This window comes from Fusarium pseudograminearum, chromosome 3 (assembly GCF_000303195.2).
Source record: "Fusarium pseudograminearum CS3096 chromosome 3, whole genome shotgun sequence".
In the NCBI taxonomy this organism is placed as follows: domain Eukaryota; kingdom Fungi; phylum Ascomycota; class Sordariomycetes; order Hypocreales; family Nectriaceae; genus Fusarium; species Fusarium pseudograminearum.
Window position 1 is genome coordinate 1,080,766 of NC_031953.1, and position 15,763 is coordinate 1,096,528.

Consider the following 15,763-nt stretch of genomic DNA (forward strand, 5'->3'; position numbering starts at 1 on the left):
AAAAAAAAAAAAAAAAAAAGCCACAAACATGCCATCATGGATAGCAGAGGGTGCTCCACAGACTCACCTTTCCATTGTAGGACCCCCGTCCAGCGTCCAGGTTCTCGGGGCAGCCCAGCCTAGGCCAGCCCAACCTAGTAATCATGCCAGGATTATGGGAATGGTGGAGACCAAGACACCTCCATCCAGGGTCAGTCCAGGGGGGTGTCAACTGTAACGGCCTAGCATCATAGTGAGAACTGAGACCACATAAGAAGAAAGCTTGTGAAGTCGTAGCGTGTGTGTGTGTGTGTGTGTGTGTGTGCGCGCGCGCGTTGAGTGTGCTGCATCGTGGAAAATGCCCGTACGGAATCAATACCGAAAATACGGCAGATAAACCTAAAACCTTGGTTTGGTCTAGTCTAGTCTGAACTGATAGTAGACTCTGAGCAATTAGTGCGCTTCTAGAACAGACCGGCCGTGCCGAGGCAGAGCAAGAGTAGGCAGTCTGACTCCAAGTTCTAGTCATCACGATTCAACATGACTTCCTTCGTTCTTCAGTAACCGTGAACCTGTACGGATAAATGAGGAAAAATCACCATCGTCATCTGGCTGCCCTATCCTATTCACCCGCTCACCCCTGGATGTGATGTAAGAGAGCGGGCCCCTCTCGTCCAATGTTGAGATAGGATATGTACCGAAGGGGCAATGATCCTAGTGCTGGACATTGTAGCCATGCAGTTGGATGGGACTTTGATGTTATAGTCCCCGGAGGACCTCGAATGAAGTAGAGATATTCAACTCTACGGATAACATGACCCTTCACACGCAGCTAGGCAGCTAGTAAACGGGAACAGAGGTCAAATTGAGGCTTTCGGGAATTTAGTCCGTCATTCAAAACGAAGGCCCCATCCCTATGGGAAGGCACATACATGTCGTTGGACTAGGTCCTGTTTGCTCTCCTTCTTTGTCATGCTTCCAGATACATTTCGCGTATCACCAACGGTCTTAGTAAAGTTATCACCCACCAGAATAGACACCACCTCCAGGGATATCAATCTATAAACATGCCAGCTTCGTGAGGCTCACCCTAACCCTCAAACATCGCTTCAACGGTCCAATCAACCTGTGACAGAGTCTAAAAGCTCACGGCCTTTGGAATATTCATGCACTCGCGTCTTTCGTGAACCAAAATCACAGCAGGCAGAGCTTCTAAAATCACAGATGTAGTCGGAAAGGCCCGAATTGCTCCGACTAGTTGTGGCCGTGCTAGGAAGATCATCATAAAGCGGTACGACCCCAGATAGATGCACAGAGTAGGGCCTGGACTTGACAGGGGGAGAGTGATGAAGAAATGACCGACCTTACCTCATGAAGCCAATACGGATACTCAACCGTTATTCGTTGGTGGTATAAGTTTCTGGTTCAAACACAAAGGCAAAACACTTTGTAAAAGTTTATTCAACAAGCCAATGCCATTGAATCCTCTTGCCATGGTTCATTCATGCACCAAATCGGCTCTCTCCCGCCGGTGAATATGAGGCGGTAAGACATACGGCCCTGCCCTTGCTCAAAAGTATGTTCGTTTCCTGTGGTTACAAAGATAATGGTGTTTTCCCTGCAAGTCCAACGCTCAGACGCAATATGTTTATTAGTTGGTCCAAACTCACTTCCGAAACAGTCTCTTTTTAGTGTGCTGAACATTTTTAGCTGCAAGACTGTAAACACTTTATACAAAGCAATGGCCAATGAGCGGACAGAAATCGACAGCTTGTTGGTTATGTCTCAGTGCCTACCAAGTTAAACGGTAGCCGTTGTTTGACATGTCAAAAGTTTGCTTGGCTATATACCTTGGAGGCTGAGAATATAGTCCAGAATGGTAAAGTTGCCGTCTACTAAGACTTGCCATTTCCATATGCGTTCGACAAACTTCCTTCTCCGTCTCGACACTGCCTATTCCGTTCTATTGCATGGCTGGCTTCCGCCATGTCTACTGATTGTTCGTTTCTCGGATATACAGGCCACGTTAGGAGGGGTTAATTTTGACTGCAGTATCGAGATGAGGCGTGGTTAGATATCCTTGCAACTCGTGGACCCCCATACCAATACCCGAATTCATGACGATGTTGAGCCTCACCTCACCGACCGCCTCGGCTCATAATATGTAGGTCGGCAAACTCGTCCCGTTCTATGACACTATTAACCACGTGTAGATGAATTGTTCCTCTGTCTTTTCCGCGTGTTTGTGGAGCTATTCACCGACAGCCAAAATTGTTGATGCTGTTGCTGTTAATGTTGGTTTACTATGATACTGACCATTCGGCAGTTTTCTCTCGTCATAGTTACATCTGAGCAGGTATAACAAAATCGGGCAAAATACCAAGGTATTATTATCCTTTTCTCTTGTGTGTGGTCTGATGAGCGCTGACCCTTTTCAGCGAGATGCGCCGAGGCAAGAAGTAGATGCTGTCTCGACCGGCCACTTTCCTTTTTTGATCTGCTACTGATGACCCCATCCCATCCCTCTCCACTTTCCCCGTTTACAACCGTCCGCCCGCCGGATTGGAATCCGAATCTTCACTTCAATTCGTTAGGAAGTAACCACAGCACCTTCCTTAGCTCAACTACTAACGTACAAGTTAACCTTGTGTTTATTGGACCTTCCCTCTCTGAATTTGTTCGCTTCTCACCCTGTCGTGGAATCTCGTCTCGCACCCCTTTCATCTAAAAAATCTCCTTAGCATTGCCATCATCGTCTTATTCAGAGATTACAAACAGAACTGACCAGCAAACCACCACATCAACTGCTGCAAACAGATGCACATCGTCTCATGTCCCGGCTATCACAGGTCTGTACAGGGTCAGGCATAGCCTGTTCTCGCTTCATCGTATATGACAGCATGGCAAACCTTGTCTCTTCGCTTCCAGAGAATCCTCCATTGATCGCCACAAGATTCGCCTGAATATCTCTAATCACCCGGCTCAACACTGTTGGGCGAGCAGCAGCCTCGAATCTCAATTCCTATTTCTTGACTTTGGGGGGACCTTCTTACTACCTCGCTCAAAACTGCTGACTTGAGAGCTATGCGACCCTCCCTGATGGGCTACAGCTTACACGGCACAGTCAAGACAGTCTCCTCTGCTCCTCTCAAGAGAGCAAACCCATGATCCGGAGTCTCCATCCACATCCACGTTACCCGTCGCCGGCTTAATCTGGCAGACCCGGCATTTCAACCGCCCCCCATTCTCACAAGGATATGTCGACAAACCCCAGAGCGTCGTTAAACCGCTGCTTGCTGCAAGGCGTCCTGCAGCCTGCCACCCTTCTTCCAAACAGCCACTCGCCCAACACCCCGGCTGTCACAAGCCAAGATCCGCGACCGTTGAATGTCATGATCGAGTTACATGGGCCTTCATTAACAGGCGCCTATGCCCCAATTATACACCTCATTTCTGAAACCGAGACTAGGCCTGCACATTTGCAGAGCTACGGATACTGCGTTCGCTCTTAAAGTTTGCTCCATTCTACCACCTCAACTCAACCTTCGGCCAAAAAGGTACTGATGCTAGACAACCACTTCGCCTCTGTTTCAACCCCCAGCTAGTTACAGAAAGCAACAAGATGCGATTCGATTGACGGCTCTCGATTGTGCTGGTTCCGAATACCACACAGAGTACACGCGTTCCCCCACTTGTTGCAAGTGCAATCGGAGCTTCGTGCATGTCAAAATCTTACTTACATGGTTCTTCGTCTGGTCTTGAGTCCTTACCACCTAGTGCACCATCTGCCGGGGATATCGGCATCACATTTCCCATCTGCATGTGTCTCTTTTGTCTCTGATCTTTTGGCGGAGTACTTCCCATACCAGGCGTCAAGCCCGCTGCCTTGAACCATTTGTGGTCAAGTGACGTCGTCTGCAATAAGCGACGAGGTCCCATTGCTGTTTCCCTATGAAGTTTGGGCCTGGAATTCTACAATTGCCTCATTGAACTTTATTCAATGAATCCCTGTCTCGCGTTTGCTCATACGTTGTGAAGAAACCACTGATGCTTATATCTACCAATCACAGATGAGATTTGTATCTGAAGCTAACCATCAGACATGGAACCACTGTCGCAAGCCTCATATTGCTAAATATTCTTGACACTCTTGGCCCGAATTCAGCCAAGGCGTTCAGGGCTTGTGTATCATGCGACGAGATATTTCATCAGGCCCAAAGAGAATTTTCCATAAGAGCCCACAAATTCCAGAACACATGTCGAACATGTCCCTAGTATAATCAAAGGACCGTGGTCCTTGTCACTCTGAGCCTCCACAATTTGATCGTCATCAACATCCCATGCATCAGTTTTCTTCATGCGAAGCAGCTGGAAGTTGACCGCACCACTCACTATACGGATATGCACACAGCATTGTCCGTATCACTTGCCCATATTCCCCTGAGAAGCGAGCTGTTCTCCATCCACAACTCCGGAGCAAGTTTCAGGACATGGAATAGAACTTCCCAAGGTGACAATTGCGACCCAGACTCCTGGTTCGTGGGGTTCGAAGCTTGAGCCTTTTTTGCGTACCGAGTCCATACCCTTGGTTCTCATTCAGGGGGGTTCTACTTGGGGATTGATGCCGAGCTCGGAGAAAAAAATAGCCCGATGAAAGCTTTTAAAGATTAACTAACACAATCTCAGTCTTGAGAACAGTGCTTCATGTGAAAGGCTCATTAACCCGATGGAGCCGTCTGCAATGTAACGACACATAGGGTTACGTGAGGGCATGGGGACTATCTTCACATGCAAAGTCATATTTCAATGATACGAGCTCGCAAGTGGGCTGCTTTTATTAGCCTGGGTATTGATATCAACGTCTATCTGTAGCATTCAGGAAAAAGTGACAGTAGCACTTTTGAGTCCCCATCAACTCGTCACAGTGATGACATGGGTAGCACCCACCATCCATATGTATGATTGCTGAGTGTGAAGCAATTCCTCCAATGTAAAGAGTTGGTAACACGGCGCATGTTCTGTCAAATAAGACGTTATGCCCTCTGTACATTTTCTTGTCGGGCTTACTTCCTGGACCTAGGAGATCATTACTTCACCGGCACCAGTCGCCAGCTCCTCCGAACCCTCTTGTCCGGGGGATTTGGGCTTGTCGGTTAAGCCTCTCGACGGCGCAGTCTTCATCTCTAACACATCGCTGTCGCTCCCTTGCCGCTCGAGGTCCTCAAATGTGAAGGCATCAGACAAGTTGACTGCGAGGAACGTTTTTGGTAGTTTAACCCTGCAAGAATGTATTAGTCGAAATTCATGTGAGGAGGAGAAATCGTGGGGGGGGCTTACTGGTTGAATTTGGCTCGAAGTGTCTTGATAACCTGCAGCCAATCCGCGTGTGGCGTCAGACTTCGTCGGGGAGCGCATCCGATGCAGTGACGGCTGTCGAGTTGAACATGCAAGGGATCAAAGACGTGGCATCCAGGGCTGATGGTGATACGAATACTGTATGTAAACGTGGGGGCGTTATGGGGTGACGAACCATCACCCGCCGTTTTCATCTCAGCTTCGTAGAGCTCGAAGCATATCTGAGAGAGATAGTCAAGCTCGGGAATAGTGCTACGCTTAATCTTGGTCTCAACGCCTCCCTCGATGATGCAGTTTAGCAATGTGTAGATGTGTGACTCCTTGGTAAAGTAAAAGAAGGACTTGGCATCGTCTGAAGCTTGCATCTCCTCCAGGTCCTGCACAATTTCCTTGAGGAGAGGCAAAGATGTGAGTAAGCCAATCTCGAGTTTCTCGCTATCCGAGATACCATATTCTTGAGGGCAGATGAAGTCGAACAAGACCTTGGCAAGACGGTAAAGCTCTTGGAGGGGCTCATTTTGAGCATCTGTCTGAGATGCAGTTTGCTTCGTTCCCTTGTAGAGACGGAAGTACTGCTCTGGAGGTGCCTCCTCGTTGAAGTGTCGTAGATTATTAAGGAACGATCTTCTTCTAAACAACTTCTTGACCGAGGCTGATCGACTCCCAGCATCTACCTTATCTGAACCCTCAGGAGAATTTTGATGGCTCTTGTCGGTTTTCTCGTCGATGGACTTGCCATCTTCAGACTCCTTTGGTTTGCTCTCTTTGGTGCCGGCAGCTGTGTACTCATCCAGCATGTGGTTGGGAGGCGTGTACACCCACTCCAGGAACTGGCGGTTGTGCAGCGCATCGAATTTCATGGTGTCGTAAAGTTCCGATATTTTGCTTGGGTCAACCTTATCACCATCGCAGAATTCCTGGAACAATTTCTCCCATCGCTCTCGGAATAGCTCGGCGTCTTCTCCACAGCACCATCGAGACTGGATCTGGTTGATTGTGTTTGCCTGTGACATCGATGATGCGATGGATGAGCTAGAGTTATCGCCGGACAACTTCTCGGTGCTAGGGTTCGAGATAGCATTTAGCGACGTGACGGCGCCGCTACATAGCTTCTTGTAGTTGTGGTCCATTACACGCCGGTGGAAGTTCATCAACTGTACAACTCTCGTCTGTACCTCTGAAGGTTCGGGCATGTTTTCCGGCCAGGTGAATTGCGCAGGACGCTCGTTGCCCTTACGCAGAAGGCCCTTGAGCTTCTTCTTTACCTTGTCCATTTCATCCTTGGCAGCATTGGAGTCATCCAACAGATCTTTGCGAATTGTGATGAAGTCCTCTGCAATGTCTTTCTTACCCAGGAATGAAGCGGCCCAGATCTGAGCACTGGTTGTCACACGCCTCTCAGAACTGCTGAAAACGTGAACCTCGTCCAGGATATCCCGGTTCAGAAGCATGAGATCATTGCGCATATTTTCACCGAGTTCTTGGGCCTGATATCGGGCCGAGTGTGTTGGTTCGCCTCCCCATTTGACGATGAGCTGCAGTTTATCGAGAACCAACCTCTCCTCAGCAGCAGTAAATTTGGACATTGTAACACCAGAAAGAGAATCTTGTCGTTTTGGTGCTCCGGCAGGCTTGTCTTCTTTCGACGAGTCACCCTCCTCTTCGGCCTTGTTATTCTCCTTCTCGGTTATGGCGACGAGTTCCTCACTAATAGCGGGCTGTTCCGTCTTCTTCTTCCTGAACATTGGCTTGATCTGGATTTTAGTACCCGGCCAGCTTCCCTTCTTGACGAGGACATTGCGGAGAGATCGAAGCTTAGCACGATCCTCAATTCCCTGTTCGTAGGCCAAGTCGACTGCCTGAATGACACTACCAAGGGCTGCTTCTCCAATCAACAACACTTCTTCCTGGTGGCCCTTCAGAAGTGCAATAAAGGGTTCCGAGTGGAACGTGAACTTGTACTTCTGCTTAGGTGTGCGATCTGCGTGTCTAATCACAGAAACCATGCCCTTCAACTTCCAGGAGTGAGTCGGCAGAGGAGGCTCAGGCACAGCAGGTGTATCTTCTGATGGAGGGTCCGCGATAGCGCTCTGTGGCGCTGGCGGGGCGGGCGAAATTCCTGGCAAGTTCACATCGGTAGGAGTAGTCGGAATCACCGGTATGGCAGCAGAACTCTGTGGCTTCGAAGGTTGTCCAGCTTCTGTGGGCATCAAAGGGGTGACCGTGCCGCTTGTTGCGCGGCGCGATGTATCGTCGGGCTGCGAATCCGTGGTGGCCGGGATTGATGCTATGCTTGTCCTAACGCCGTTAGTGCTAGATTGGCCTTGTTGCTCTCGGTCCTTGAACGCATTGGATGCCCGAGTGAATGGGTCGGTTCCCGATTCTGATGGTGCAGGCGAGGGCATAGGAGGGGTGACACCACCACGTCGCTGTTTCTCCTTGATAAAAAGTTCCTTGAGAATATTGGAACAATGATTGTAGTAGTCGTCGTTGTCCTTCACGAAACTCCAGCCATTGACATCGATGACATAGCTCTTTCCTGACGCTCGCAACATGTCGAAGCCACAGACTCTTTGCCCGAAAGCTGTAGAAATTCTGCTGGCCATTTCCTTCTCTTCCGTGCCAAGAGCTGTGACATATCGCAACTCCTTGCCATGGGTATTTCTTCGTACCACGCCGTCCACGACAGGACTCTTCCGAGTCTCTGCGTGACAATAGCTCGGACCAACAGTGTAAGCCTTGACATCTTCAGCGTTGTCAACTTGCATAAAACTTTCGTATATGTAGCTGCTATCAGGCTCCGTAATAGCTCTAGGCACATTGAGGTCTTGGATGTAGTCAGAACTCTTGTTTCCAATCTTTCGAAAGAGCTTTCGAGCACCGCCGCCATCCTCACTGGGGAAGTAAATGATGATGTTGTGATCTTCTCCACTGGTTGGTTTCTCAACAAAGGGCTTTCTCAACGTTTGTCCATCGACACTGATTGTGTTGCCATCGTCAATCAACTCCACCTTCTGGGGAGGTGGCACTTGTTCAGGGTCGATAGGGTCAAGAGTAACTCCAGAGATTTCCTTGATGTGCTTGGACATTTCTGGGGTAAGATATCCAGGGCCGCCATCACGAGTTACCTCAACACGCTTTGGTGTTCGAACATTGATCTTGTCAAGTAAGTGAAGACACAGGCGACGGTCCCACAGAATTTGTTGCATAGGGACATCGTTTACGCAGAAAGGCTTTCGTGCCTTGACGTATGCAATCGCCTTGTCTAATGGGAATCCATCCGAGTAGAAAGAAATAAGATAATCGCTATCTGATGTCAGTGGTCTCTTTGGGTAATTCGGCACGTGCCTCTTGCAGCATTGACGATGCACCCCACTATGCTGCATCGGCTCACCGAGATTTAATTGACTTACCATATAGGCCAATTCTCAACCTCTGAACAAATAGATTAGCTCTGGATATACAATTCAAGTTTTGTGTGCTTCTTACCTTCATCGAGGATGACCTTGTCACCAAAGACGACGACATCGAATTCTCGATTGGCGATAAGCCGGTTCAGAATATTTCGGCTGGGTTTACTTCTAGCCTTGATATCGAGAGCGCACACACCAATAACACCGTATCGCGAAGGTTTCACTGCAGCACGTTAGATATTATGATCAATCCTTTCACCCGTAATCATCCCGAGTACAGGATACATTCACATACCCTCTTCTCTCTCCCGATGCTGCGGAGCCCGATCGCTACTCGGGCTGTGGCTGCTGGTCGCTGTACTTCCGCTGAAGCGTCTTTTGGCTCGACTGCGAGATCGGTCAGGCCCTTGATTGCGCAGGCCGGATGTAGCGTTCTGCATATTGTCGTGACGGATGGCTCGTTTCGTAAAGTCAAGTGGCTGCGAATTGTGATCTCGGGCAGTTAGATTGTGCTGATTGGGATTCCCTGCGACCGATTGGCCTGCTTGGAGACTCGAAGTAGTAACAGTGACGTTGGAAACTTCGGCTTCAGACTGGACTACCCCTGTGCTTTTGCTTGTTGACAGAAATCCAGGCACAGATCGTGGTGGGGTTCCTAACTCTGATCCTTGAGCTGATGATGAACCACTGAGGACACCACGGGCAGATGCAAGAGAATAGATGGATGTCCCTGAAAGTCTTCTCGATTGAAGGTCTGAGGAAGAAGAGAAGCGATTGTTCGTGGCGCTAGGAGTTTCCGACGAGACGGTGTGCGAATTCTCGATGGCAGACGGTAAGCGGGTTCGCTGGTGGTGGGGTTCGTCTGAAAGTTGCGAATCGGTCAACACCTGATCTTCGGCGGTGGTATCTGAGGTCATGGACTCGCGGCGAGTACTTGCAAGAGCTCGGGGATTCTTGATTGGCAAGGACGAGACAGCTGTTGTTGAGTTTTGGGCTGTCGTGAAACTAGACCGGCGTGCGTATGATTCTCTGGTAACGGGCTCGGCACCGCGACCCTTCCTAGTGGCAGCAGCAACAGAAGAATTGGCGAGAAGCGAAGCTGATGAGTAAGAGAAAGCACGAGCCTGGCGAGACGGTTTGGTCTGTATTTGATGTGGCTCGGCAGGGACGTAACCAAAAGCGAGGGCCGATGTAGGAGGAAGAGAGTGTGGATTAGAGCGGCGAGGTGAGGTGGAAAAGTCGGCGGCGGAAGGTTCACCGGAGGCGGAGGTAGAGGGGCTAGTCAAAGGTCCGGGTCCAGGTTTTCCTTGTCCTTGCACTTGTGCCTGTGTTTGTGCTGGTGCTTTTTCAGGGCATTGATCGGAACTGGTAGTGCTAACAAGATTTGTGTCCGGTGGGTTGTTCATGGTGTCGGCCGTTTAGAGCCTCCGCAATAGATAAAGTGAGCCAAGGTAAGGTCGTATGCGGATGAGATGGATGGTATCAATTGATACAGTGCAGTATCTCTAGTTGCTGCTTATCTTCTGCAGTGCATGCACGTATTTTCTTGATAGCGACTCTGATTGAATGTATCAAAAGGCCCTACTGTCAATTGATTCGTACTGTTGGGTATATTGATTGGTGACGGTGCCTGGCGATGGAATTGTAGCCACAAGCTTGTGGAATGTCTGACGTCGTTCAACACTCGTTTATTGAAATCCCTATTAGGTTGTCGAGCCTAAATTGTTTGCAGACAGAATAAAGTAGACGTTTCAGACGTTTTTTCGATGTCCTCAATAAAGTGTCTTGGACAACGTCTCGACTCAGCCTTTGTCCACGGTTCTATCGGAGGTGAAACAGTTTTCTCCAATACATGGAAGCGAGATGAAATGGGTTTATATTATGCTCATACAAGACAACAATGTCAGGCTCAATGATGACCTGTTTTCTGTCTCAGTTTGAATTGGGCCGTTACCGTGTTTAGTGCTCAGAAGAGAATGTGATGCGGGTGCTGTGCCGCCATCTCGTTAGGTACTAACACTGCTAATTGTACCTTCCCAACGCTTGATAATGCTGCAAGTCACCAGGTGATGGGGCTGGGTTCTTTCCCCTTTGCTCTTCCTGCAGAAGTAAAGCTCTTAGATCGACTGTTCAATGACGCAAGCGCGAGAGATCGCTCTCACAAGACGTCGATATTTAGGATTGACAACTGGATTGCAGCTGAGCTAACAGGACCAGGGCCTGTGTAAGAGGCTAAGGACTCTATAGATCTACGAGGTATAACTTTACTTGCTGCAAATTCATGATACTTTTCCCTGATACTTACCTTTTCATTTTAATTTTCTATCTCATGGAAAATATCATATACTCAGGAACAGCTGCTCTTCATGGATGTCATCAGATTCATCTCATGAATACAGCTGATAGCGGGGTTCACAATGGGATCAACTGGGGAGTGGGGGCTCTATCCGTGATAGTGGAGACGGCGCTTCCAAGCTTTTCTTATAAGTCTTTTAGGTCTAGACTATACATCACCATACACGTACATGCAGCGACATACTTATTAGGCTGTTCAATAGTAAATGTGCAAGATATTCAAAAAGACTGCGTTCATGCACCACATGACAGTTGCAACAAAGGCGCCAGACCTTAGAACACCTGTAGGCAACGAGGCACTAGGGCATCATCAGTCGTTATAGTTCCAGGAACGCGGCAATCAAAACGAGATCGAAAGGGGCATGCTCTGATTGAGGTATGCTATTGGGTAAACAAGTTGTGGAAAAGATGGCCACAAGATCCAGCCAAGTTGCCAAGGTTTCCGTTTTTGGTGACTTCGAGGGACACGGTTGAGGTGGGCGACAATCTTTCAATCTAAAAGTATCATGGGATGAATGCCAGATCGTGCTATCAGCTTAATGACTTGCAGCAGGTTAGTTCTTAACTCGATCATTATTTCCGAGTCACTTGGCCAAGCTCTGCCTTTCGTCATCAACTGAAACTAGTGGCATTGGCTCAGGCTAAAAAGTATGTATGCACGGAGTAACTATATCCATCTTATCTACGCATCCTACCCTCAACTACCGATACCCCTGCAGCCGTTTTATCGCTCAGACTCTATGGCCACGAATAACATCTTTGTGATAAGCAATATACACCTGCAGAACCGATCGACCGTGTATCGCCAAGACTACCGATGTACTGCGTAAGATCTAAATCTGGCGAATATCCATGAAACGCGGGTCTGAGTGAGAAGTGCATAAATGTTTCGTCTTGAATCTGTAATCATAGGAATGAAGTTTTGGGTTGATTGCCCAACCACTAGACAGGCGGATGGTTTCACATTTACGATATTGCACTGGGTTGTTTCACAGTTTCAGTCAAGGATAATGATAATATCATGCTAATAAATTGCCAAGTCTATGTATTGTGTAGGTAGTACAACCCAAAACCAACCTATTCCGAGGGAGGCTCTCCCTTTAATTTATATGCTGTGCATGGGCAATGGTATACGCAAAAATCCAATTTCCCCCATATCCCCAAAGCCAGGTAGATACCCAATGCATCATGTCATGAGTAAAAAAACAAAAAGAATCATCTAGTCCTCGTTGGGGTTGTATCCCCAGAGCCGTCTTCGCTCGAGGGCCCACCAGTGGGCAACCTCGTCGGCTTCTCGCACCCAGTTCGCGGCTTCATCGCCGTACTGGCGCTTCACTGCCTTTATCGTGGACTTGATATTCCACTTGTTTAGAGGGTCTAACTCGAGTGGATCTTTGCTGAGATCTGTAAATGTGTATTCGAGGTCCTTCTTCAGAGGAACTGCCAGTCGCCAGGGCGCGTCGGCTGATGTGACTGTCAGCATGCCACCACCTGGGTTGATGAGTCCAAAGTTCCAGGCACGGCGGCCGCCTTTGGTCTTTTGGTATGGTCTAATAAGGGATTGACCTTCGTAATCGTTGGCGAGGTCGGACGCGATGGCGGAATCTTCCTGATTCAACGATCCTGAGTTGACAAGGAGATCAAGAACGGTAGGGAGGATAGAGATAGAGGTAACATTGGCCTCATATTGGATTCGAGGGATGGAGGGGTGACGGAAAGAAATAGGGACTCGGAAGTTGCTAATGTGGCGGTTTTCGTATGTACCCGTCTTGGAGTAATCCTCCTTGAAAGCTTGCCCGTGGTCGCCGACAAATACAACGAGGGTTTCGTCTGCGATTCCGGCGTCTTCAAACATCTGCATGAGCTCGCCAAGCCAGGTGTCGGTAAATCGAATGGTGTTAAGATACTTGTCCATATCTCCGTGTTGGCCGCCCTTCTTGCCCATATACTTCTCGGTTTCGAACCATTTAGGAACACCCCAGGGATGATGAGTTGTGCTAGTAAAGTGCGACATGAAGAGACGCTTGTTCTCGGCCAGTCCATCGCTAATGTACTTCTTGATGTGCTCCTTCAGATCCGTCTCAGGGTATCCAAAGTAGTTAATCTCTTCCATCTCGGGGTTGTGGAGGGCCTCTTCATCGAGCTTTGGCTTTGTGACCTTGAAGTCGAATCCGATCTTGGCATCAAACTTGTCCTGTCGGTCGTAGGAGTCTGTAACTGCCTGGAAGAATGCGGGCTTCCATTGATACTCGTGGAACTTAGCTTGCTGGCTTTCACTCTTTCCAAACCACTCTTTGGATCCCCACCACTGCCTCTTTTCTGTCTGGTTGTTTTTAACCTTGTTAAATAGTTCGAGAACTTGAGGAAGGCAGGGCTGATAGCTCTCGAGTTCAGCCTCTTCGAACATATTGACGGCCATGGGCCACGCGCCACAATGGGCTGCAGCGAGACTCTTAGTCGAGACGCTGCTTGTGGTGAAACCTCCTACCACGTTGATGCCACCGAAGCCAGGTTTATCCTGGGTCTTCCACGATAGGTTTTCAGGCTGGGCGTAAGCGGTACCGTTCGAGTTTGCGTAGTTGCCGGATTTTCCTGTGATTCTCTCAAAGTTTGGTGTCATGCGTGACACGCGACTGTTGATTTCATCTCTGAGCTTTTCGTCATGCGACTCCATGATCATACGGTGGATGTCGCTGCCCTGTTGAAGTGGGAACAGTTCTTCACGCATACTCTCCATGAGGACGAGAGCAACGTGGCGGATCTTGACAGAATTATTGTGCAGTACCTCTTGGATAGGAGCAATAATGTCTTGGTCGAGGTTGGTAATTCGCATAGGGTCGTTAACAGGATTGTAGAATCCTCGATCTTGCAAGGTGTTTGGGCACGTGTCACTGGGACCATCCTTCTTATCAGTCTGATTCTGGTATCGCCCAGTGTCCCATTTCAGAAATCCACTGGGAATAGGATCAGGCAACCACTTGGGAGGGTTATCTCTGTAGTTCTTGATATGGTCGTTGTTGATTTTGCCAGGAGCCCAGCCCTTGAAGTCGCCCTTGGGGACAGCCCACTTGGACGGTTCGGTGAGTTCCTTGAGAGGCCATTCGTTTTGCGAGGCGCAGAGACCAAATTTAGGCTTGACCGAGTCGAGTAATCGCAATGGCAAGCTGCTTGCCATGTGGTTGTAGGGTTGGTCAGGGCGAACGATGGTGGTAATACTGATAAAGAGGATGATGGAAGTCGTGATGATCCAAGATGGAACAAAAGCACACATGCGTCGCTTTGTTGGCGCGCCTTCCTCCGACTCCTTCTCTTCTCCATCGTAGTTCGGGTTGGGCGATGCATTGCCAGTGCTCGCAAGAGATTCGCCGCTGTTGGTGCGATGAAGGAAAGGCTCGGCGTTTTCAGGGTCATGCTGGTTTTGGCTTTGGGGGCGAATCTTTCCCCGTAGATGCCGGGATACTTTTGATATGTTAAACGTCAGCGGCTTTAATAGGATAACAGAACAACATACCCGAGGCAATACGCTTTCCGAGGCCAGTTACCACGTTGCCAACGGTTCGGTAGAGGTAGTTCTGAGGGAACCACGAGACAATGAGAATAATTAATGCAGAAACCACCACACTGCTGCTTTCGCTAACGAGAACATTGAGGCCTTCGCCGTTGGCAAAATCGCCAGCGTCGCTCCATTCGACTTCGCCGCCTGTTCTGTAGTGAAAGCCGAGTTCGGACGCAGCGGCGACGAATGTTATTAGACTGCATGCGCCAACCGTTAGTGACAAACCCAATGAAACCTCACAGAGCGGTATGAAAGAAGTTGGAAAGACCTACGTGAGAACGCAGCCAAGAATATAACCAGCAAGAGAAACAATTGTTCGCTCTCGACGCAATAACAAACGACCAAAGAGAACTAAGAAGACATCTTGTAGGAAAAAGGTCGGTAGGTAGACAATGAAGTCGATGACGGATATCGAGTGAATGTGAATATACAAATGCAACAACTTGGCAAATAGTATTGATACAAAATAGACTGCAAAAAGATATGAGACGGTTGAAGACATCGTGGGTCTATCTCACATCATCAGATGAGGAGAGGTCGAAGTAGGAAGATGGAGATGGAGAAGAGGAAAGGAACAAGGTCAAGTCTGGGCAAAAGCCAAGCGGACATAAGACTTTTTGTCAGATATACGAGGCAAGCAAGCATGCATCGTTCGTTACTAGCTGATGAGAGAACAGACAGACAGTCAACACAATACGTCTAGCCTAGCCCCAGTCTACCAGTCCCAGCCCCAGTTCCGGATTGAAGTGAAACAGAGTGACACGCAACCCCCCTCAGCACCCCTTGCAAATCCTCACCCCTCAAATAGAGACAATCAGTATTACTGTACAGTATAAATGTAATTGTTCAGGGTTGGTATGTGGTCGCGTGTTGCGGCGCAGGTGGAGTGAACCGCAAAGCGTGGTGACACTGTACAAGTCAAAAAGTCAGTGTCACTGCACTAAGCCAAAGACAACCTTACCTCCAGCATCTCGTGCATAATCGACTACGCAAACCTAAGGCTTTAAGCTTACATCGGGCTTGCTCTTTGACGCCTTTGACGTGCCCACAAGCCCGCTTTCTTAGCTCGCTTTCCACTCGCTTTCAGTGTTTGGACTGGGGTCTG

General features: G+C 48.8%; 2 protein-coding genes across 2 annotated transcripts, besides 1 other annotated feature; both read right to left on the bottom strand.

Moving 5' to 3' along the window:
* Positions 1-277: 277 nt before the first annotated feature.
* Positions 278-304: a microsatellite.
* Positions 305-5,055: 4,751 nt separating this feature from the next.
* On the bottom strand, positions 5,056-10,153 carry FPSE_11316 (uncharacterized protein; the record flags this gene model as incomplete). Its single annotated transcript, XM_009264433.1, has 5 exons — positions 5,056-5,257; positions 5,317-8,640; positions 8,748-8,769; positions 8,824-8,970; positions 9,043-10,153. The coding sequence occupies 5 exons, from the start codon at positions 10,151-10,153 to the stop codon at positions 5,056-5,058; spliced, it is 4,806 nt and encodes a 1,601-aa protein (XP_009262708.1).
* A 2,168-nt stretch (positions 10,154-12,321) lies between these two features.
* Positions 12,322-15,160, bottom strand: FPSE_11315 (uncharacterized protein; the record flags this gene model as incomplete). The annotated part of the gene is made up of 3 exons (XM_009264432.1): positions 12,322-14,561; positions 14,614-14,855; positions 14,931-15,160. 3 exons carry the CDS (start codon positions 15,158-15,160, stop codon positions 12,322-12,324), a joined length of 2,712 nt encoding a protein of 903 aa, XP_009262707.1.
* Between the last annotated feature and the right edge of the window lie 603 nt (positions 15,161-15,763).